The sequence below is a fragment of the Monodelphis domestica genome, chromosome 1, assembly GCF_027887165.1.
Source record: "Monodelphis domestica isolate mMonDom1 chromosome 1, mMonDom1.pri, whole genome shotgun sequence".
Classification (NCBI taxonomy): Eukaryota; Metazoa; Chordata; class Mammalia; order Didelphimorphia; family Didelphidae; genus Monodelphis; species Monodelphis domestica.
In genome coordinates this window covers 581954470-581978830 of record NC_077227.1, presented here as the reverse complement: position 1 = coordinate 581978830, position 24361 = coordinate 581954470, and the positions used below count along the sequence as shown (strand labels likewise).

The 24361-nt window shown below is 47.1% G+C and overlaps 1 protein-coding gene across 1 annotated transcript; it reads right to left on the bottom strand.

Moving 5' to 3' along the window:
- Nucleotides 1–302: 302 nt before the first annotated feature.
- Nucleotides 303–23715, bottom strand: EIF4EBP1 (eukaryotic translation initiation factor 4E binding protein 1). Its single transcript, XM_007476346.3, has 3 exons — nucleotides 23465–23715; nucleotides 2942–3121; nucleotides 303–759 (listed from the first exon to the last, which is right to left on the bottom strand). Exons 1-3 carry the CDS (start codon nucleotides 23607–23609, stop codon nucleotides 728–730), a joined length of 357 nt encoding a protein of 118 aa, XP_007476408.1. The 5' UTR covers nucleotides 23610–23715; the 3' UTR covers nucleotides 303–727.
- Between the last annotated feature and the right edge of the window lie 646 nt (nucleotides 23716–24361).

Below are 24361 nucleotides of genomic sequence, written 5' to 3'. Positions count from 1 at the left end.
ACTAGCCTTCCCTTTCACGGCCCTCATACTCTCGTGTCATCTCTTATCCTAAGTGGTTGTGCACTTGTCTTGCTTCCCAGCAGCACCTCCTGTTTCTCACAAAGCCTGGCACCTAGTGGGTATTTGGTAAAACACTGCACTGGTTTGATTAAACCAAGCCCATCTCTCTCAAGAGGAGGAGCACCCCCCCACGCCCTCCCACATCGAAGCACGGGCCTGGGGAGGGAGGGGGGAAGGGAGGACTATCTCTGGGGCTGACTCATCAGAGGGCTCGCACTCAAGAAGGGATGCTCACACAGGTCTCGGCTCTCGGCCCGGGTCTAGAATCGGCCGACCAGCTTTTATTTCGTGCCTGTGACCTCGTGGGGGGTCCCAGGGCACAGACTTGGAGGGGTGGACACATCCATTCAGGACGAGACCTGAAGAACTAGACGAAGTTCACAAGGGCTCCTCCTGCCCCTGGTTTTGCCCCTCTGCAGCAGGGGGGTTGATTTCTGTAGCGATTCTCCCAGGGAGGGCAGCTCCTGGCGTTACTAGAAGTATCTGCTGGTGTTGGCTCTGGGGAGGGGGAGCTGCTCCACTGGGTGATGAGGGAGTGGGACGTCTAGTCCCGTCCCTGGCATCTGCTCTGGAAAAACAACCCTGTAAGGCTTGGCTGGTGGGTCTCCTCCCCTGAACGGGATCCGTGAGTCTTGGGGGCCACTGCTCAATTCTGGCGGCCGGCCCTTTAAATGTCCATCTCAAACTGTGATTCCTCATCTGGGGAGAGAGAAGAAAGTCTGATGAACCCAAAGGGCAGGGGGTAGAGCTTGGGACGCTGTAGAGGTCACATTTCTTTTTCTGTTGGGCTCCTCTCGACATCCCTTCCCTCTCCTCATGTAGGATGGTATCCCCAAAGCCAGGGAGAGGAGGGAGAACTTTCCTCAAGTCAAGCCCGGAGGCAGTGTCCAGAGCCAGCAGAGCTCTTGTGGCTCCTTCCTTTAATCCACCCCCCAATTCATCGAGTCTAGGCTTCCAAGTCACATTGGCGGCGACTGGCTCACGAAAGGGTCTCAGGATTGAGCTAAATAAGAGACTAATTAGAAATCACCCAGTCCGGCATTCAGAAAAAGGAACAGAAGCTAAGATGAGGCCATTTGCCCAAGCTCAGAAGATTCAGACTCAGGTCTTTTGACTTCTAGTTCAGCAATTCTACCCTCCCATCAGGCTCTTCTTCGCTAGGTCACGGACAATTTCCTCCGCTAAGACATTCTAAAAGGAGATGAAAAGATGGCCCTGGCTCACATCTTTGCAGCAGCGAGGGGTCTCTCGGGATGCGATGGTGGCCCCACTGTTTCTGGTTTTGCTGGCTGCATCTCTGATCTTTCACAAGCCAGCCCCTCTGCCCACCTCTCCCTCCCTTACTCTGCCTGCCTCCTTGCTGCTCCTGGCCCCGAGGACCCCACATCCCGCCTCCTGGCACGGTCACTGGCTGCGCCCATGCCTGGAAAGTTCTCCCTTGTCCTCTCCCCTCCTGGCTTCTCTCAATCTCAGCTTCTGCAAGAAGCCTTCCCCCCTGCGGATCCCTTCCATTTATTCGGTCTATGTCCTGTTTGAACATAACTGGGTATTGTCTCCCCTTTGGACTGGGGGCTCTTTGAGAGCAGAGGTGGGCCTGTCTTGTCCTGATTTGTGTTCCTGGCACTCAGAAAGTGCCCAGGACCCCGCAGGTGCCTGATAAATGTTTACTAACTAATGGACTTAAACTTTTTTTTAAACAAAGGATAATCTGGATGGAGAGGAGGAAGAGGGATATATTCAGGAATGAAGGTGGTCTAACCATAAATGAAATCTATAAAATAAAGAAAAGCTGAGCATGAGACGAGGCCTTTCAGGAAGGACGAGGACAAAGAGAGGTCCCGACTCTCCCTCCCTGGCCCCCAGGGGGCATTCAGGCAGCTGGGTGGCCCAGCATGGCCTCTCCCCTATTTCTAGCTCTCGATCTCCATCTGTCATGTGCTCTCAGGGTCACAGAGTGGGGCTACTGAGTCCAACCTCATTCATACTACAGGAAACGGAGGCCCACAGGGGTGAGGGCATTTGTCTGCCTACGTGGTGTGCGGTGTTCGAGCCCGGGTCTGAACCCAATTCTTTCTGATCCCAAGTCAGGCAATCTCTCCCATGCTGTCTCCAGTCCAACTCTTACCCCACCCCCAGCCAAAACCCCTTACCTTGTGTCTTGGAATCAATCCCAAGGATCTGTTTCAAGGCAGAAGAGTAAGGACTAAGCAGCAGGGGCTAACTGATTAGCAAGCAGGGGCTTGGCTCTCTTACCCATTGAGCCACCTACCTGCCCCTGGTCTAACACTTAAAGCACGGATCTCCTCTAAAAGGTCCCAGATGGACACAGTGAATAACAAGTACGCTGGGCCTGGAGGCAAGAAGACCCGAGTTCAAATCCATTCCCAGACACTTACTAGCTAGATGACCCTGGGCAAGTCACTTCCCCAGCTATCTCAACGATAATACCCATCTTCCAAGATTGCGGATCCAACGGGATAACATTTGTAAAGCATCTGGCACAACCTGGGAGCTTGCTTCCTTCCTCCCTCTACCTGACCAAGCCTTAGCCTAAGGGCACATGGTCCCCTCAAAGGCAGGCGCGGGGTATCTTTTAGATGTTCTTCTTTGGGGTGCCACAAGCCCCGACAAGCATGGTCCCCGCTGCTGTTTGAAAAGGCGCCCTGCTGACATCCTGCCAGCCTGGACGCGGGGCAGCACGGCTAGCCTGGGCTCCCGGAGCGTCTCCTCTTTATGCGCCCCACAAACAGAGGCGAGGAGAAGCGGAACCTCTCTCGGGGAGCCCCGAGCCCAGACACTCCTCGCAGGGAAGGGGCCGCTCTGCTCCTGCTCTGAAGCTGGGTCGTGGAGGCGCCGGCCTTTCCCCTTGCTCTCTACTTACTGCTTCCTGGCTTGTCCTCGTGGCTGTTGGCTAGGTGGTTCGGGTTCATTTCAGGAGCGGCTTCCTCACTGGCGGGGCTGGTGACCCCAGGAATGGCGGGCAGGTCCCGGGGAGGTGTTTTGGCCACAGGGGAGTTACGACATTCCATCAAAAATTTCCGGTCATAGATAATCCTGGTACCTGTCAGAGCAAAAGCACGGTGAGGTCAAACGTCTGCACGACGATTCCAACCAGGGAGCTCTGTTGAGGCTTAGGTGGAACAGCAGGGACTGGAGGGAGAACCCAGGGCTGAAATGATTTCCAGTGGCGACGGAGCAAAGAACCAAAGGGGTCTGGGTTCAAATCCTGGCTCTGCTTTCTGAAACTGGGTCAACGAACCTCTCCGGGACTTACCTTTTTCACTGGTAAATGGATTGAATTAGGCAAGATTCAATAATTCAATAAATCTAATTCAATAAACATCTGTTGTGAAGTGCCTATTGGGTAGAAGGCCCTACGCTAGGTCCCGGAGACCCAAAGATTAAAAACCGGACCTCGAAGAGCTCACGTCTTGCTGGTGAGACACAATGGAGGAGCGCCGATTTGGAGTTGGAAGGGTCTTCGGAAACAGAGGCCAAGCCAAGGACTTTCCCTGTGGTGCCCAGCGGCACAGCCTCTGTTTGATCCAGCCTTTCCCCATCATTTGTTCTTGAGCCTCCCTGACTTACTAAGATGGCCCTAAGAACCAGGGGACCGGTGCCATTCACGAATGGCCGGAGGGCGCTGAGGTCACAGAAGGGCGCCCAGTCTGCCTCCTGCCCGAAGGAGTCCCTTCCGTGACATCCCCAACACCCCGGCACAGGCACTCTGGGATTCCTTACCCCCCCATCCCTCACCTGGGTCAGGCCTCTGCCACAGGGTAGCCCTTGAGTATTTAGGCGGTGAGGACGGCCTTTGCAGCAGCACATGCAACAGAAGCCAGACAAACCTGTCTGTGTGTGTCCCGCTCCTCCTCTTGGGTCGTGTGCTGAGAAAATGCGGCCCAGGAGAGGCCAGGAAGCCCCGATTTCAGAGACCTGGGTTCTCCCCTCGGCTCTGCCACTAACTAGCTGTGTACCATTAGGAAAGTTCTATCACCCGGGGGTGGAAGGCTGAACCATTTTTGTGCCCCCCTTTTGGGGTTTCTTGGAGCAGCCTGCCATTTCCTTCTCTGGAGGAAACTGAGGCAAACAGACTAAGTCACAGGCCTAGAGTCTTATAGCAAGGAAGTCTGAGGCCAGATTTGAACTCGGTTCTTCTTGACCCCAGGCCTGGTGCTCTCTCCACTGGGCCTGGGCCACCAACTGGCCCCAAGGTTGGAGTAGATGAACTAAAGTCCAGCTGTGACCTTCTGTATTCTGGCTTCAGTTCCCCAAGGAACCTCTTCACTCTGATCTAAAATGCTTTCATTCCAGGGGGCTACTCTCAGATCATTACAACACTCTCTCCCAGATGGACTTTACTGCAGAAAACAGTCGCGTGTGCTCCTCTCCAAGACTTGCCAGAGTGCATGCCTCTGCCAGTTACCCTTTAAGGAAGAGGTCCACATTTTGTGGACCCGTCCTTCTGCCTGGCCCTCCAACAGAAAGCAAGAAAACCTGTATTCTATGTTTTTTGGGGAAAAAATGGAAAAATGGAGGTTTGGCTACTCTCTGTGAGAACTAGGCCCTGGGCTTTACGCATCTTTATTTACCTGATGTGAAAAAAAAACCCCAACAAAACATTTTTTTTCCATAGGAGCATCAATGTAAAACTAGAAAGATCTAGGTCTACACTGCCTAGTTCAGTATCCTCTTTATAGATGAAGAAATGAAAACCTGGAGGCTGAATGATTTGGACCCAAAGTCAAGGAGGCACCAAGAGGTGGAGGAACCCCGGTTCTCCCCCTTTGCCCTAAAGCAAAGCCCAAACTTTAAAAATGAGAGAACTTCATTTGATAGGACAAAAGCCACACCATGAAATGCTAGGAAAGGCTATGCCAGAGAAATCCAATTTCAGGATATAGCAGCAAGGGAGAGGGGAGATTTATTAGGCATCCCATGGCAGAGGATGCAAGGGGAAGGACACAAAGCTACCTCTGAGGCAAGCACTCCCTTTATGGGTTCTAGGAGGAAGAGAAGGCAGGATGCAGGAGGGAAGGAGTTGGGAGGGTGAAAGGGGAGGCAGGGCCATTTAAAAACAGGAGTTGCTTGTTTATTGTCTGGCACAAGCTGGGATTCAGAGCAGGGCATGCTGAAGCTAGAAGGGGAACCCAGGATATACAGATGTGATGTAGCAAAATGAGTATAGAAACTGCTGTCAGGCTGGGGGGTATAAATCCCAGCCCTAGCCCTTGGGTGACCTGTATTTGAGACCTGGAATAGAAAATTCACTTCTGAGCTTTGGGGGTTGGATTAGGTGTCATCTGGGGTCCTTCCCAGCACTAAATCTATGAACAAAGACTATCAGAGCTTCAAGGGGCTTTAGAGACCACCCAGGCACCACATTTTGATGAGGAAACTGAACCCAGGTGATAAAGGACATGTGCCCAAGGTCACCTGGCTCCATCCTGCTAAAGGATGATTCTATATTTTTCTGCCACCAGAATGTCGGTGGCAAAATGAACACCTGGGCTATGATGGGGGAGAATTTGTAATCAAATTAGGGTAGAGGCAGGGGGGGTGCTGTTAAGTGCTTAACAACCAGTTCTTTAAAAAAAAATGTAACATTTTAAAGTTTAGTGTGCTTTATTAACACTTTCTTAAGTCTAGATAATCAACAAAGCATGAAATCAAGCCCTTATTTAGAGCATTTGCTGATTTCTAAGTGCTCACATCAAAAATTTAACCATCTGCTTTTACCTGTAATTGCTGGTGACAGGGTGATCAGAAAAGATAAATATATTACTTTGATTACCTGAGATTGAATTTGAAGATGACTGTGATCTCTTCGGCATGTTTATTTTTCAGTGCCTTGCACTGATGTCCATATGGAGAGAGGAGAATAATTCTGGGTAGATTCACTCATAAATGCTAAACACTTACTGTGCATGCTATTAGAGATGTAAATTATATATGTAATATACTTTATTTTTTTAAGTATTTTTCCATGGTTCCATGATTCATGTTATTTCCCTCCCCTCTTCCCTTCACCCTCCTTGAGCTAAGCAACAATTCTGAGATCTAAATTTTAGACTAGATTATATGATCTCTACAAGTGTCTCAAAACTTTAAATCCTATAGTCCTATGAATAAGGTATGCTCTCCTGCCTTCCCTGAGTTTACAGTCTGGTAGTACAGTAGGAATACATAGTAGGAAAGCCATTAGGGATCTCAATAACAGTGAGATAAAAGGGGGAAAGGCTATTATTGGCTCCAAATACTGGAGAAGGCTTCATAGGGGAAGTAGCACTTGATTGGGGTTTTGAAGTTTGTAGGAAATTCGATAAGAGAATAGAGGGAAGGGAAGCTCTTCTAGACACAGGAAGGGCATAGCAAAGTCTGGAATGAGGTAGTTTTTTCTTTTTTGGGGGGGGGGGCGGTATTGTCTATTACATAGGGAACAGTAGGGAATAATATGTGATAATGCTGGAAAGGCAAAAATGATACCAGATTGTAGAGGCTCTCAAAGACTAGGCAGAATGTAATAGGAAGCTGTTTAAGGTTTCTGAACAGGGGTTTGAGAAACTTTATTCTTTTAAATCAAATTAACCAATGGTATATCTGTTTTAGTGTGGTTGTTTTTTCAAATAAAATCAGCTCCTAGTAATATTTATTAGTTCAAAGCCGGGAGCCATTGAAGACCATGCTGTTTGACACAGTCACATGTGGAAACCGAGGACTGCAAAGCAGCCCCCAGGAAGGTTGGAAACATCCAGTGAAACCCCCCCAAGTGACTTTCCTTATTAACATCCCCTTATTATTGGAATTTGCCATGATTATTATTCTTAGCCCCAGGAAAAATAGATGAGAACAACGTGCTTGCAGGGTTAATACAGATGTCCTACTCTGTCCCCCCAGAATATTACCAGGAGATCCCACTTACAAAATTAAACCTAAGGATTCTTATATACCCACTTAGATAGGACCCTCTTTTCTAGGCATAAAAACTTCTGGTAAATCTGTGCTCTGAATTTCCCAACCTATATCTGGGTCATGTTGATTCTACCCTCTGACCCTGCACTTAGCAACAATGTTTTGTTGACTGTCTCCTTAGGCTTCGTGTCTGTTGTTAGGTTCTATGGAAACATGTATGTTGAGAATGAACATATGAAACAAATGAAAGTTCAATGGCTTTCTTTTAATTTTATTAATCTCCCCTATGATTTTCAGGATTTCCAATTTGGAATTTAATTGGTGAATTAAAACCTCTTTTAAAATTTTAATTCCATGCCCAATCTGTTCTTTCTCAATTTTATGTAAATGCTTAGAAATAAAAATTTTCCTGTAAGTACTGCTTTGGCTCCATCCCACAAATTTTTATATGTTGTCTCATTGTTGCCATTCTCCTTAGTGAAGTTACTGATTGCTTCTATGATTTGTTCTTTGACCCACTTGTTCTTGATGATCAGTTTCTAATTTTTTGTCTATCTGAGAAACTTTTTTATAAACTTTGTGATCTACAGCAGAATTTTCTAAGTCTTTTGAAAGAACAAGGCATTTTTTAGAGGTTTCCTTCTAAACCATTTTCCTCACATATTAAAAAAATGAATTAAACTAAATGCTTTTTAAGTCAAAGCCTGACAAACTTGTCAGTGTATATGTAAAACACACCAAAAAAGTGACAGATGTAGGTATGATGAGATGAAGCTGGGGGGAAGCTTTAGAATTCCTGGTTTTAGCAGTGCTTTTAACACAGGTTTTTAATAGATTTATTGAAATGAAAATCTTCTTTGGTTTAGAACTTTCCTGGCTTGGGCTCAGTTTTGAATGGGGAGACCCAATAGTCTTCCTGACTCAAGAATTCTAACAGGCTGGAAGGGCCAATAATAATTTTACAATACAAAAGTATGTTTTCTGTGGAGACTGCCTTTTTTTTTCTTAAATGTTTACCGTTTGTCTTAGAATCTTGTTTCTACATTTGGTTTTTGTGTATGTGTATCTCTTATTAGAACAAACTTAAAAATAAGAACTGTCACCACATTTTAGGAAGGACATTTTGGTTTTCTTTGTATCCCCAATGTTTAGCACAGTACTGGCAGAGAATAAGTGCTTAATAATTGCTTATTGACTTGACATGGACATTAATTACTGGAGATGATAATCCAGAGGAGATCAAACAAGGAAATGACCTAAATAATATGAATCATTAAGGTCTGATTTAAAATCCTTATCTCCTATCTTAAAAGCAAAACCAGGTATCTGTTCCAAAGCAGAAGAGTGGTAAGGGTTAGGCAATGGAGGTTAAGTGACTTGCGTAGGGTCACCCAGCTAGGAAGTATGAGGCCACATTTGAACCCAGGACCTCCTGTCTCCTAGGCCTGGATCTCCATGGTGCATCTAGCTGCCCCTGAGACTGTGCTCTTAATGGGTCTCCCTATTAGATGTCTTTAATCCATCCTCCACTGAGCTGCTAAAAGACTCTTTCTAGGGCACAGGTTCTACCATGACCTCCCTGTGCACATTCTCTACTGTCTAAAATATGGATAAAATATGACAAAATCCTTAAGTTGCTAACATAACCCCCTCCACAATCTGGGTCCAATCTATTTTTAAATTTGATTCAACTAATATTTATCAAGAATCTCCCATAATTCCAGGCACTAGTACAAAACCTAAATAATCCTGGCCTTCAAGGTGCTTATCGCTCCCTTTCATGCCAAACTGGACTAGTAGGTGCCTGCCAATATTTATCCAATTCTCAGATGTTATGACCTTTTTTTTTTCCTTTCCAATTTCAGATTAAGGAAAGAAGGGGTCAATAAGGGTCCTGAATGCCTTTACTGGAAGTTTCCAAAAAGAGAGATGATTCTATCTCAGAGTATTTGTTAGGTCCCACAGGGCAACTGTGTAAAACTCAAAAAAGAAAGGTTTCCTGTGGCTGGCACATTCTGACTTAAAACCAGAAGCTAACATGATCTATACTGTCTTGTATTTTATTTTGTTGAATACTCCCTAACTTTAGTCCAGGCTTGGCCCCCTCCCTGATGGCTGGGATGCTCCCGCCTTAGCTCCTGTGGTTTCCCCTGACTGTCTTCTCTCCCCTTCTCTATTCCTGAAATTTCTGTCCACCCTTTAAAGGCCAGTATGGTGTACTGTACTCCAGGAAGCCTTTCTTGATGCTGCCCTTGGCTTGGCCTGCCTTTTCCCTGTACTTCTGGTACACAAGTCACGCTGCCTTGGACTAAGACATAAGGAGTCTCAGGGAAGCTGCACCTAAGCTGGGATAGACTCCTTCCTGGACATAAGGGAGCCAAGAAAATCTTTTGTTACAATCTCAGCCTCTGCTTCTGCCGTTAGTTTTGGGGTAGAATTTCCTAGTGGCTGGTAAAAATAGAAGAGCACCAGCTCTGAGGAAAAAATGGTTGGCTTCTACAGCTTCCGACTAGGCACAACCTACAGCTCTGTTCCTCCACTAAGCTTCTTCCCAGTGGGGCTAAGTACACTCCCATCTTCTCCCCTTCAGCCCCAGGCTCTAGACCCCATGAGGGAAGCGAGTCTTTTCTTTCACCCAACTTGGCCTGGGTCCCCAGGGTTTACTCCCGTGCTCTGTCTCCAGGGGACAGGAGTATCAATAGAGCTGCAGAAGGCCAGCCTCCATAAGGGCAGAATTTCCCGGCTTCCCTAGGGCTCCCCTCTCAAAATACCATTCCCTTGGAGCAAGGCCAAGGGAAGCCTTGGAAGGAGTACACGGGCAGAATTCCTAGAACTGGGGCTCCCATTCCAGGGAGAATGAGAACATTTCAGAACGAGGTCAGGGGAGGGTCACCTCTGTGGGCTCCCTGGAACCAGGCACACATGTGGGTGGGGCCAGCAAAATAAGGGGTGAGGCTGTCTGTCCTTCCCTGCAGCTCAGGCACATCCAGCCACAAGGGAGAGGTCTGTGGATAAGAACAGCCCCATTTCCTGTGCTGGAGGAGGGAGCTAGGAGGCAGCCCTACTTTTCTAGCTTTCAAGGAAAGATGTATTTTAAAAGGTGGGAAAGTTGGGATGGGAATCTAGGGGAGAGCAGGCCATTTGGCACAGAACTTCCCAGGGGAGGGCACAGCCTAGGGTGGCTCTGCCCACAGCTCTGGATTGAGGGTCTTCTCTCCCTTTGGGGAATGATCCAAATCTAGAGGTTCCAAATGACAAGTGGCTATTCTGGTGCAGTAGGAAGAAAAACAACAAATACAGCCTGGCCTTGGAGTCAATCCCTGAGTGGGGAATGCCAGAGCTGCCTAGGACCAGACATCCATCCAGCCTCTATGCCTCAGTTTCATCATCTGCTAAGTGGAGAGAACATTTCCTTCACAGGCTGGTATAAAGATCAAATGAATATATACTCGGTTGGGTTGGATCCATTGTTTTACAAACCTTGACAATACTATAACCTTTCATCTTGGTGTCAATACTGTGTATTGGCTCCATGGCAGAAGAGCAGTAAGGGCTAGGCAATGGGGGTTCAGTGACTTGCCCAGGGTCACACAGCTTGGAAGTGTCTGAGGTCTGATGTGAACCCAGGACCTTCCATCTCTAGGTCTAGCTCTCAATACACTGAGTAACTCAGCTGCCCCCTTGACAATACTGTAGAAAAGGTTCTGGTCCGGAACTTTCCCTCCCACTCTCTCCTCTTTGCTTTGGCAAATCACATTTACTATTGTTTTTATCACCAACCACTGCCACTCAACTGGCTCCTGTATCTCTATCCTTCACCCCCATCTCCTCTCTTCAGAGCTGCAGCCCCACAGCCAGCGTCCACAGGGCACCTCCAACTCGTCCCCTTAAAAACCAGTCTAGCTCTCTTTCACCAAACCTGCTTTTCCTCCTACTCCAGCATTTGTCAGTATGGCATTATCATGTGCCTATCACCTATGCCCATCAGTCAATAAACATTTATTAAAGGACAGCCAGGTAGCTCAGGTGTTTGAGAGCCAGGCCTGGAGATAGGAGGTTCTGGGTTCAAATTTGACCACAGATACACCTTAGCTGTGTGATCCTGGGCAAGTCACTTAATCCCCATTGCCTGGCCCTTACTGCTCTTCTACTGTAGAACTAAAACTATATGGATTCCAAGACAGAAGGTAAAGGTTAAAAACACAACCTATTTATTGTCTATTATGTGCCAGGCACTCTGCTAATTATATTTCAAAACTTTGGCAAAAGCTTTCCTGCTTTGTAAAACTCAGCTAAAGGTAAGGGCCATCAATTCTCTACTTGCAACACTCTGCACCCATTCCTCCTCTCTAAGGCCTTCATCAGGCCTCAGAAAGCACCATTAGCAACGTCTGGACCATGGAAGTCTTTTCACAGGCCACCTACCTCCAAGCCCAGCCCACCCGGTGCATCTTTGGTGCTTCTGGTTCCTTCCAAACCTGCCTCCTCTCACCAGAGGCCAAACTCCCTCCCAAGACAGACTACAGGCTCTTTGAGGGCCGGGGCTGTGAGCCACACCCTGCCCTGGATGCAGAGGGACAGTGCCCCAGTCACCCTGGCAGTCACAAAGTTACTCCTGACAAGGTGCCTACAAGGACTCAGAAGTCTGATAAAAAGAGAAGTCTCCCTCACTCGCACAAATGTAGCTTCTTTTCTAAAAACTTAAACACCCGAAATGTACTATGCAATTGATGCATTGGTTGGAACTTTTTCCTTAACCCCCCCCCCAACCCAAACCCAAAAATCTTTGTTACATCACGGCATGCTGGCAGGGATGGAGAAAGGGACAGATCTGGAAATAAGTATGATGCAGAAACAAAAGGCCCTCAGAGAAAACTTCTCATTCTCCAAGTTATTGGTTAGAATTTGTGGTAGAGGAAAGAAAAGCCAAGCAGAGTATAATCCATACCATAGGTTTTGGGAGTCTACGTTTCAAAGGGTTCAGAGAAAGGACAGTTTGTTTCCCATGGACTAAAATCCCAGGGTTGTCGGTACGAGAGGAATGGGAAAGTCAAGCATGAAATCCTAACGACATGAATAGAAATAACTTCTCTACGTGGAATAGGGGCAACCATCATCTAAAGAGACTGATGTGGGCATACAGGACTTCAAAATGTTCTTTGTGGTGGCAAAAAAATTGGAAACTGTGGAGGATGACTGAACAAGTTGTGGCATCTGACGGCAGTGAAATACAACTGGGCCATAAGAAACAATAAACCGATTTTTAAAAACTTGGAAAGAACTAGATGAGACAATGAACTGTGAAATGGGTAGAATCAGGAGAACATCATACACAGCCACAGAACTAATACTAGAAGAATAAACTGGGAATGTGACCTCCAGAAAGTGAACAGGAAGACAAATCAGGAAAGACAATTATGAACGTGTCACGCTTCATGATGATATTCTATGTGACTTGGGGAGCCGGGGAGGGATTGGGACACTAGTGGCTGGGATTTATTATGTAGGTATGAACAAAGGTAAGTTAAACATATAGGAGATCTGTGATTTCATTTGTGTAATATATTCTTTTTCTTTACATATGCAAATGCTTGTTTAGATTTGTAAACATCTGGAATAAAAAATTAAAAATTAAAAAAGAAAGAAAAGAAATGATGAGCAAGATGGTGCAAAGTGAAGTTAGCAGAACTGGGAGAACACTGTATGCAGTACTGTATGATGTTGAAATCTGAATGATTTAGCTATTCTCAGCAAAAAAAGGATCCAAGACAATTCCAAGGATTCATGACAAAAAATGCTACCCATCTCTAGAGAAAGAACTGGCGTCTGAATGAAGATTGAAGTACACACTATTTTTTACTTTAATTTTTTAAAAAATGAGTCTTCTACAACACACCAGTGTGGAAATATTTTGTATGACTGCACAGGTAAAATCTAGATCAAATTGTTTACCATCTCAGGAAGGGGGGGAGGAAGGGAACTCAAAACATTATTTTTTTAGAAAACGAATTTATTTTTGTCATGTAATTAGGAAAAAATAAAATACTGGCCAAAAAAGAAAAAGAGTGATCTCCAGGCAGCTAGGTATCACAGGGGATAGAGTGCTAGGTCTGGAGTTGGGAAGAGCTGAGTTTAAATATTAGCTGTATGAACCCAGGCAAGCCAGTTAATCTGTTTGCCTCAGTTTTTTCAATTAAAATAGGGATAATAATAACACCTACTTCCCAGGGCTGTTGGGATGATCAAATGGGATATAGTTGTAAAATGCAGAGTACTTAGTAAGTGCCATGTAAATATCAGCTATATATAACTTGTCCTTTTTTTGTGGGGGTGGGTGGTGGGAGTAGTGAGTGGGAAGAATGCAAACAGCAATAACTAGCCTAGGAGACTCTTACTTTTATTGACTAGCCTGGCAGACAGAAAGAAAAAAAGACATGAGATTGAGATTCACTATTCAATATCTCTTATCTGGCACTAAGGGAACAGGGTGGCTTAGTGGATTAAGACCTGGGCGTGGGGTCAGGAAGACCCGAGTTCAAATGTGACTTAAGAGCCACCTAGGTGGTTCAGTGGATTGATATAAGGCCTTGAGCTGGAAGATGGGAGATCATGGGTTCAAATGGGGGATACTTCCTAACTATGTGACCGTGGGCAAGTCATTTGACCTGTTTGCCTCAGTTTCCTCAAACTGTGAAATGGAGCTAATAAACAGGACCAGGGTTGTTGTGAAGATTAAGTAAGATAATAACTCTAAAGCACTTAGCATAGTGCCTGAAGATAAATAAAAATAAATAAAATAATAATAAAATAAAATAAAAAAATAAATTTTAAAAAAGCCCTTTATAAATGTTAGTGATTATTAAGCCACGTTGTGAGGCCATCAGAATGGAATGCAGTTAACAGTTTATTGTCCCCAAATGAGGTTCTTCTCTTCAACCAATTGAGGAATTATTTACCCCAGAGCTATACAGAATGCTTAGTTTTTAAGAGCTCCATGAATTTGGATGGGAAAAGATTATTTTCCACTGAAATTTGGCATTTCCTCTCATTATTAATTTTTAAAAATTCTGAGAAGAGGTCTGTAACACAAAAAAAGGTTAAAAATCTTGACCAAGAGAATAGATTGAAGGACTGAATTAGGAATTGGATAAACATCGAAAGACTGGTGGCCATCTTGGATCCCCCAGGCCAGAGTCCTTCAGACTGATCAATGGGCTACTTGGGCTTTCAATGGACAGCTTTATCTGGAGTAGAAAGGGCCTTTTGTCCCCAGACAAGCAGTGGATGAGAGTGCTGGACCTGGAACTGGCAGGCTGAGATTCAAATCCTGTTCCTCACAATAAATGACCTATGTGCCCACAGGCAAGTCTCCTCTCAGAGCATGGGCAAAAACGGAGAAAAGATCTACGGCATCTGCTTCATGGAGCTGTTAAGAAGCTCAAGAGATTTGAGAGTCCCCAAAGTATTAGTGCAGTGTGAATTATTTAAAATATGATGTGCTACAGAAAGTGCTGTGAAAACCTCCAGGGGATATATTAATGCCAGTTAATTTTTTTTTTTACTATTATTGGCATTCACGGCACAGGTCAAGGCTCTGACAAAAAGAACTATGTACCCAGCTTGCTTCAGCTGTGGGAATATCCGGGGTGTCACTGATCTCTGCCCTCTAAGTCAGTCATGTTTCATCCTCAGTCATTGGACACGAAGAAGACCAAGGGCTGACCTGGGCATCACCACTGACCCCGCTGAGTTACTAATTTTAAAAAATTTTAAAAAAAATTTATTTTAATAATTTTTAATAATTTTGATTTAAAAAAAAAATTTTTAAGTATTTACTGTCTCCATGGGGGGGGGGGGGACAGCAAGAGAGAGATGATTTGGATCTTATCATTCTGGAAAATGAATACTGAAAATTAAATATAATGGTAAATAATTTTTTTTTCATTTCTCTGACTCAATGTCCTTTCTCTGTAAAAATGTGGTAGGAAGAGAAGCTGGGACAAAGAAAATTCTGTTCCTTTTTTTGCTAATCAAGGCACTTGAGATAAAAAATGATGTCCTTAGGCCCACAAGTTCTGTGATAAACCCTCCTCCACCCCCACCCCCTCAGCTGTCCGGGCAGCTGATAATCAAATCCATGGACTCTGCCTTTCTTCCTGGAAGCCTCCTCTCCCTCACCACCCTGGCAGCTCCCAGAGAGGGCATTCTCTCCTTCAATGCCATTTCACAACCCTCCTGATAACAGCTAGAAAAGCATTTTTAGGGGCAAAGAGAAGTGAGGCCACATCTTCTGTGCTTTTCACTGTGTGCTTTTCTCTTGGGCTCAGAGGGGAGCTCCCAGAGGGCGGGACTTTTATATTCTCCTCCCCAGCACTTAGCACAGTGCTGGGCACACAGGAAGCACAGATTAATACTTTCTCTCCTTTATTCATTCAAAAGAACAAGGAATAAATTTTTAAAAATCCCCTGGATTGGGCTCTTTTCTATTGACCTGACTCATGCCCTGCTCCCTTCCTGGGGCGTCCCTCCAGGGAAAATGGACACTGGCCACACTCCTTCCTTCCTAATGGAGGCTTTCCTCTCTGGCCCATACCCCTACCAGCCCTCTTGCCCTCCCTGACTCCCTCTTTTGGATATTTCCCACAATTCGAATGTAAATAAGCTCTCTCTCTCTTTTTAAAATTCAAAGATATTTTATTTCCCCAATCACATCATCCTAATTTTCAACATACGTTTTCTGAACTGATAGGGGTAAGCAATGTGGCCTGGGTTATCACCGGTCTTGGCATAGGAGCCCTCTCGTGAAGGGGAGCTCTTTGAGAGCGGGGAGGGGAGGGCCTTATTTTCTCATTTTTATATCCCCAGGGAATGACGACAGGGCTGCCCCCCCCCCCCCCCACCTCCCCGTCAGTGCTTGTTCAATACTCCAACCATCCTCGGTCCAACCGTCCTTATTCTAAGACAGAACAGCAGTAAGCGCTCAGGGTCACACAGCTAGGACTCGTCTGAGGCCAGGTCTTCAGGACTGGTGCTCTGGCCCCTGTGCTATGCAGCTGCTCCTTCCATCCACATACACCCTGGTTCCCAGTTCCCTTCTTTACCCTCTAATCTCTCATTATTGCATCCATTCCCATTTGTTTGTACAGGTATGACTATATCAAATCACGGCACCATGGCTCTAGACTTTAGGAGCTCGGGGGTCCTCTCTAGCGGTCTCACCCTTCGTTTTAGAGGCTAGGGAAACCGAGGCCAGAGAACTGAAGCAGTCTCCTCCTGGAGGTCGCACAGGTAGAAAGGGGCTGAGTTAGATGTTCCATCCAGGTCCTGAGATGCCACACTGCCTTCCCTCACCCTCTCCTCCGACAAAAGCCCCAGAACTCCCACGTGGAAATAAGCATTCTTCAGTCAGTAACCTGGGAGGGAAGAGCCCCTACAACTAGAGAGCTGGTCTTCCCTTCGGGCAGGGGCTGCTCTGCCTCTGTCCCTAGCACAAGGCCCGGGCACAGAGCAGCAGCTTAATAATTGTGGCTTCCTGAGGTTGCCAGAAACCACTCTTGTTCAAAATGTTCTTGGAACTCTTCTTTGGGAATTAACTTTCAAAGAGTTCAGGATTAAGAAATACTGGCCAAATGGAATAAAAACCACACCATAAACAAAAAATAAATCTATCTTGACCCAGTTCAAGGATGAAAATAACAACCAACATGGATAAAAGTCCTTCTCGTACACGATCTCATTTGAACCTTGGCAGAGGAAACATATGATGATTATGGCTAGACCTCCACAGGTTCTGCATCTCAGAACCTGCGTCTTCTGGACTCCAAGTGCTGTTGCTAGGCCACCTCTCGGTGACCTCATTTATTCACTGGATAGAGTTTGGACTGTTTTTTGAAAATTAAATTCCACTTCTAAAGGACAAAGATTGGCGACCATTCCAGCTTCTAAAAGAGAGGTTGCACAAGAAGAGTTCCTAAGCATCAAAGAGGAAGGAACACATCAGTCTGAACATCCAGGCTGAAGCAGAACAAACTCTGGTTTGGAATCCCAGAACCTGGGCTTAAGACCCTGGGCCTGGCTACTCCCTAAATGTGTGAATTCCGAGCAAATCACTGAATTTTTACACGAGCCTCAATTTCCTCATCTGAAAAATAAACTGGAGACTGAGAGTTGGAAGGGTCCTGGAAATCAACTAGTCCCAGGATGGCAAACCTTTGGCATGCCTGCCAAAAACAGTATGCCTGCCAGAGTTCATGACTAGAAAGCCAGAGGGATCAGGGTAAAGCTATTCCTCTATCCCTCTCCATGCTCCTGAGGACATTCCTCTCTCCCCACTGCCCAGGAGCCAATGGGAGCACTTCCTCCCTCTCCTGACTGGGGCTCTTTTCCATTTCTAAAAGGTTCACCATCACTGCCCTAGACTGATGAAGAAACTGACACTCGGGGTCATTCAGGTAACCAATGACACAAGCAGGATGTCCTCTTGATCAGATGTTGTCTAAGGCTCCTTTTAACTCTAAATCTCATTCAGAACAACGTCTGGCATGGTGCTTTAAAAACTTCAGCTATGATGGAAGCAAGGGGGCACATTCTACAGGGTGGCTCTTGGGGTCAGGAAGATGCAAGTTTGAATTCTGCTTTACAAACTTAGTAGCCTGACTCCCAAAAGTCACTTAAGCCCATCTGTAGTATCTACCTTCCAGAACTATTAAGCTGATGATAGGGCATCCCAAAAGTATTGGTGCAATTTGAATAACTTAAAAATACTATGCACTGTACATATTTTCATCATCTGTGAATTGGGGATAACACCACCTACTTCTCATGGATGTGAGGAAAAACATATTTCTTAATGCTCTAAAGATCTTAAAGTGCCATATAAATGCCAGCTATTATTTTAGATGTTCAGTCATGTCCTACTCTGTGACCTCATTTGGTGTTTTCTTGGCAAAGATCCTATAGCAATTTGCTATTTTCTTTTCTAGCTCATTTTGCAAATGAGGAAACTGAGGTGTCTGAAGCTGGACTTGAACTTAGGTTTTTCTAACTCCAGAGCAGGTGCTCTATCCACTGTATCACCTAGTTGCCTATAATTATGTACTTTTAAAGATGTGCCCAGGGTCACACAGTGTCTAGGGCCAAATTTGAACCCAAGACTTCTCATCTCCAGGCTCTCTATCACTGAGCCATCTAGCTTGTCCCTGTGGGAAGTAATTTTCTAGCTAAAAAGTTTCTCTCTACAGCACATGGGGAGTTCTCAATAAATACTATCAGCACTTTAAATGGCTCACAGGGACCCCAGTGAATTAAGCAGACCTTCTAAATAAACTTGTATTATAAAATGCCTTCAAAGCATAAATACTAAGAGTTTTGGGGGGTCATGGAGCCCTCTCTGGACGTCCAGTGAAGCTTATAGATCCCTTCTCAGAACAAAATTATAAAGGAAACCAATGATTTGGTTTTTATTTATAGTAATAATCAAATATGAAAAGTTTTTAAAAGTAAATATTTAATTTTATTAAACAAATTAAATTAATTTTAATTAAATAATTAAAATAAAATATTTGAAAAGTACATTGAACTTAGGTAAAGAACCCCTGCCTTGGAGAAAGCCTTGGATGTCTACTTCTGACAGGCACCAGCTGTAACCCTGGGTGAGTCACTCACCCTTTAGGAGTCTCTGCTGGATACTTGCATGGTGATTTGGGTTCAAATCCTGCCTCCTTACCACCCATGTAACCTTGGATAAGTCAATTTCCAAAGTTTCCTCATCTGGAAAAAAATGAAGGGATTGGGCTGAATAGCCTCTGAAGTCCCTTCTAGTTGTAGACCCTCTTGATATCTACGGAAATGTCTATTGTTCTTATTCCAGGGGAGGCAGATGTCCACCCTGGGGGAAAGTGGGTAAGAGAAGCCCTTTGTTTCCTTTGCCCTGGTTTATTAAAGGAATACTATATAAGAACTTTCCTTCCTAACTTGTCTCTATCCTGCGCAGCATAGCTGCTCTGGGTGCCGGGTGGTGACAATCCCCCAATTGTCTTCAGAGCATCCTCTTGTTCCACAGCCTCTTTTTCAGAGACCTTTCCAGGGCAAGCCTCCTGGACACAGACTTAGGAGATGCTGCCAGCATTAGTCAGCTCCCCTTGCAGCCCCAAACTGCTACGATCTTCCCTGGGTTTGAACTGAGACACTAATGGAAATGCTTATCCCTCTATGCCTCCGTGCATGGTTTGTGGCCTTTTTGTGGCCCCAAATTCCCCACCTTGAGCCCCCTCAGCCTCCAGGCTTGTGCTCCAAATCTTTCTTGTCCAGTGTGATCCACTGGAGCTTCTGTGCCCCAGCCTGGTCTTCTAGACCCCAGTGTCTTACACGGAGATGAGGGGCCCCAGGGACACCAGTGAATCAGTAACCATGGGGTGATTATCAGCCATGATCCCCCCTAAACCCCACACTATGGACTTCCAGGGGACAAGCGTGTGTGACACCTGGCCCTGATCTCACCTGCCAAAACCCTCTTACGCCACCACAGACAAATGGCTGTTCTACAAAGGAGAATGTGACTCAGTGGGTTACTGAGCCAAACGGAGGTCAGAGTGGGGAGCCTCAAACCCTGGCCTTCCTGACTCCAACATCGGCTCTCCAGCTACCTGGCCAGATGACACAATTGTCATCACTCCTGTTTTACCTGTGTGACTGTTAAACATTTATTCATCATTATATTATCATATAACATATTACTTTATTAACTGAGGTACCTCAGAGTCATCTTTCTAGACATCAATGAACATGAGTTGAGCTGGGGTGAAGAACTGTCCCAGACTGCAGCAGATGTCTGGGATTTGGGTGAATTTATACTGACCCAGAGATGTGCCTCCAGAAGCCATGTTTAATAAATGCTCTATTTAAATTAAAAACAAAACAAAAAACGCCATCTATTAAGCACCTACTATGCGTAGGAACTGTGTTGAGCTCTGGGCATAGGCCAAAGACAATGTCTTTGAGCCATTAAGTAAATGACTTGCCCAGGGTCAGATGTGAACAAATCTTCCTGTCTCTAGGTCTCGGAACCTATCCAAAGTGCCACTTGGGTGCCCCTCTGTTTATCAGAGAGCCAAGGCTTTAAAAATAAAGTAGAACCAAGTCTGAATATACTCCCCCCCACAGCTAAGCCTCTCGCCTTCCCTCGGAGCAGCACTGAAGGATCAGGTGCCTCAGGCTGCTCAGGGAGCCCAGGGTGGCCTCCACAGGGACAGCTCCTAACAGCTGCCTCTTTTCTCACCAGAGATAAAATGTCTCTGAATTTCCACGAAGTCCTAATGATTGGGGGAGCTCGATGGCTTCCCAAACCACTGGAAACTGAAAAAGCAGAAGTCGTTCTCTTTCAAAATATCTGACTGGGGGGAGCCCCTGGCTTTTAGCAATGCCCCCAAGAACCATTTTCCCTTGCTTCATTTCCCGATATTCCCTGGAGAGCTCACGGATCTAGTCCTTTCCAGCTTATGGATCTATGATCTCCCTCCACGGTGCCACGCAGGTGCTCTACCCATTTTACAAATGAGCACTCTGAGGCTGAGGGAGTTTCAGTGACAGGCCCTGGGTCAAGTAAGGACCAAGGCAAGCTATGAACTGAAGGGTTTCTGGCCTTGGCATTTAAAGCTCTTTATAACCCTTCCCACCTTTTCAGGCTTCATTCTTTCCCAAGAATTCTATGATTCAACATTGTCCATCAGATTCACTACTCCTGTCTCCTACTGTCCCCTCTGTCCATTGTGCTCTCCCTCTGCTTCCCTGGCTTCCTGGGAGTCACCCCCTCCTCCCCAGCATCGGCCCCTTCCCCTGAGAGGTACTGGACACATTGCTCCTATCCCCCAGATGGAGCACATCTACCTGAATCTGGGATCCTTGAGGGCAGGGGCAGTTTCTGCCTTTCTCCTCCCCTGGGCCTGGCAATAAATGTCTGTCTACTTAAGGAAGGAAGAATTTAACTTGGGTTCCCCCGAATGAACTTCTTCATTGACCAAAGGACCATGGGAAGAAGGGACCCTGTTTTGGGGGGGGATGGGGAAGAGGCTGGATCTCCCAGTCTCTCTTTGACTAGAAGTGAGTTAGTCCTCAGTTTAGAGGCTTCAACCCTGCTTCATTTCCCCTTTTGGGCTGCTTTGCCCTTCCTCATGAAGCTTAGGGTAGGGAGCCTTTCAGCCCTATCACTCCTGAGGGCCCCCCAAATCAGTGCTTGGCATACTCTGGCTCAGAACTCCTATCCTGGAGCAATCCAGGAAGAGCAGGGATTATAGACGGGTGCATGGTTGTCCAGCAGAGAGCCCCAATACCAAGCTGTTTCCCATGAGGTCCCAGGGCAGCTGGGTTCATCCAGGTGAACAAAGGACGCAGGAGTCCCACCTGGAGGCTGGTTACCTTGGGAGTGTTCCCAAAGCGGCCATGAGCTAAATCCAGAAGTCTCAGGGATGGTCCTGGAAGTGGGGGTTACTGAGCGCCAGGCACAGAGCTAAACTGGGGATACAAACACAGCAGACAATCCCTGGTGGTGCTTAGATGCTAACAGGAAGATGGAAAAAACTGGAAACAACACTTCTTCCCACACCCTCACTTCACAAATGAGGAAGCAAAAGAGAACTGATAACAAAAGTTCTTCCAAGAGGAGGGTAAAGACCAGTTATCCAAATATGAGGCAAAAGTAACAGCTTTCCCAAAACCCCCTTAAGGAAGAGGGGCCTTTTCTAGGTTGTCTTCACAGTTGAGCTTGGAATGGAAGGCGTGGCTTTGGGTCTAGCTGGGTGACCCTGGGGGTCGCTTTCACTTCATTTCCCAGATGTAATTGTCCTAAAGGGCCATAAAGCCCAAGTCTTTGCTTCTCAGATTTCTCATCTGTAAAATGGGAAGAACAGCCTACCTCCCTTATAACAAGGTAGTAAGAGAAGTGCTTTCTAAGTGCTAAAAGGCAATATATATGGCACTCTATCCATACTGCACCCTAGTAACTCCTCTTAACCATCCAGTCCTCAGTTCTTTCACTCGTAAAAATAAGGAGGCTGGACTAGATCATCTCTAAGATTTCTCCCCTGTTCTAATATTTTAGGATTTCAAGTGGTGGATCTGACCACCTGGGTGCCTTAACTTGGGCTAAATGCTTCTGGGAAGGCTGAGAGTTTCTGCCTGAGAAAATAAACATGTGGCCCCAGAAGGTCAGAGCAGCAGATAATACCCCTGCCTTCACAAGCCCCTCCCCCCTCCCTGCCCCATCTCAGTCCTAGTTTCCTCTATTCCAGACAGGTCTTCGGAATCAAGCCCTTTAGTGCCACCTTTAAGGGGGGGGGGGCCTGGGATTCTAGTTCCTGCTGCCGCTGCCCCCCCCACCCCATTAATTGGAAAGAAAGGAGAGGTGGAAAGGTGGAAAGTAGGGCAAGGGGCAAAAAGAGATGGGGGAAAGACGGTTGGAAGGGAGTGGAAAGGAAGTGGTGAGCCACGGGAAGAAGTTTCATCATGCAAACCCGTAGGCAGGTTTCATCAGCTCTTCCAGGCAGGACTCTCTGAGGCTTCATGGGAATGCTGTGTACCAGAAGCCTGAGCTGGCCCCGACCCCTCCTTCCCTACCATGTGCCAAGCTCAACTTCCTTCTGGGCCACTCAGGCTTTTTACTGACAAGTCAAACAAACGCGAGCACCCAGTTCCCCTTTGGCTACTTCCCCAGACCTTCCTCTTTCTTCAGTCCCCTTCTTGGGGAACTTGTTTGTTTTTAAAACCTGACTTGGCCACATGGAGGGTGCTGGATAAATACCAAATACCACCTCGGGAGTCGGCCTGCTGTGCCCTATTAAGCAACGGCATGTGCAGCCCCTCCCACATAGAGGGAACAGGAAAACAGGGGCACCTTTCACCCACCCCCTAAAATCCCTGGGGAGAGGACTGCCGTATGGCGGCAATGGTGAAAGAAGGAAGAAATATTAGTACACCGAGTCCTCGGCTCTAGCCTCTAGTTTCCCTCGGGATGTCCATACAGAGGGCCAGTGGGCAAGGTGCCTGGATCACACTTAATGGCACGGTCCACCAGCATGGCAATGCCCAGTGAGGGGAGAGAATGGCGCTAGGATTCGAGTTAGGGGAAGAGTTCTTTGTCTCTACTGTCCGTCGGGGTCTGGGGAGTGGTGACGGCGGTGGAGGAGGGATTTGTTTGTAAACCACAGGCAAAGGCTTCGCGGCACGCACCTGGCACTACTCCCTTCCCCCAAGTCCCCCCTAACGCGCGCTCGTTCCAGCTGGCTCTTCGAGGATTCGGGGATCTGCACGTGCAGTCAGTCTGGGCGCCTGCTGGTCCCTTTCTTTGGTCTGTCGAGTCTCCCCACTCCCCAGAGTCCTAGCATGCTTCAGCTCTCCTCGGACGAGTGCCCTTCCTAGCACGTACCCCGCCCCTCCTTTTGCCTCGTCCAAGCGTCCGCACTCCGCGATCCCCCAGCCCCCCAGGCACTCCCCAAGATACCTCCGGGGGTAGTGCTGAAGAGCGTGCCTCCAGGAGTGGTGCTGTAATCCCCAGGCGGCAGCTGCACGCCGTCGCTGAGCACCACTCGACGGGTAGCCGGGATGGCCCGGCTCGGCGTCTGGCCGCAACTCCCGCCCGCAGACATGGTCTCCGCCTTGCTGCAGCCGCTGCCCCCGGGTGCAGCGGGCCCCGCTTCGCGCCCACGCCCCGTTCCGCCCCCAGACCGCCCCTTCCGCCGCCGTGGCTCGGCAGCCCCTCGGGACTTGTAGTCCTCGGACCCCCCACTTCCCGCCCCCCCATGACAAGCCCCTAGATGCCCTAACTGTCTAGGGACCAGGTGGGACCAAAGACCCCAGCGCCTCGCCTCTGGAAATATAGCTCTGCCCGTGAGGATCCTGCGGGCAGGGACGGGGCTGCCAGCCTGAAGCTGACCCCGACGAGGACTCCGCACCCGCGGCGGGACTCGCGCGTCTCCAGGCCAGAACAATCCTGGCTTGACTCCCAAGGGATTGAGATCTGAGCGGGAATCCGCAGGACAGCAGACGCTGGTGCAGGTTATCTCTCCTACTCCAGTGTGGGTCCTTGGTAGAAGAAATCGCTTCTCCCCACTTCAATTTCCTGCTTTTGAAAGCACGTGTTAATAGCCTCCCCCGCAGAGCTCCCAGGTGCTCGAAGAGATTTCACGAACCCTTTAGAGATGCATCCTGCGGACTGCATTTCCCACAATGCTTTGGGCCTAGAACATCTCTCATAGGGGATAGTGCTAGAAATCTCGTCGGACTACATCTCCCAAGAAGCTGTGGGCTAATAACCACATCTTGCGCGCTCTGATTGGCTGGGGCTTGCTTGCAGCCCGCCCAGTTAAAAAAAATGAGAGTGGGGCGGGGAGAGGAAAAT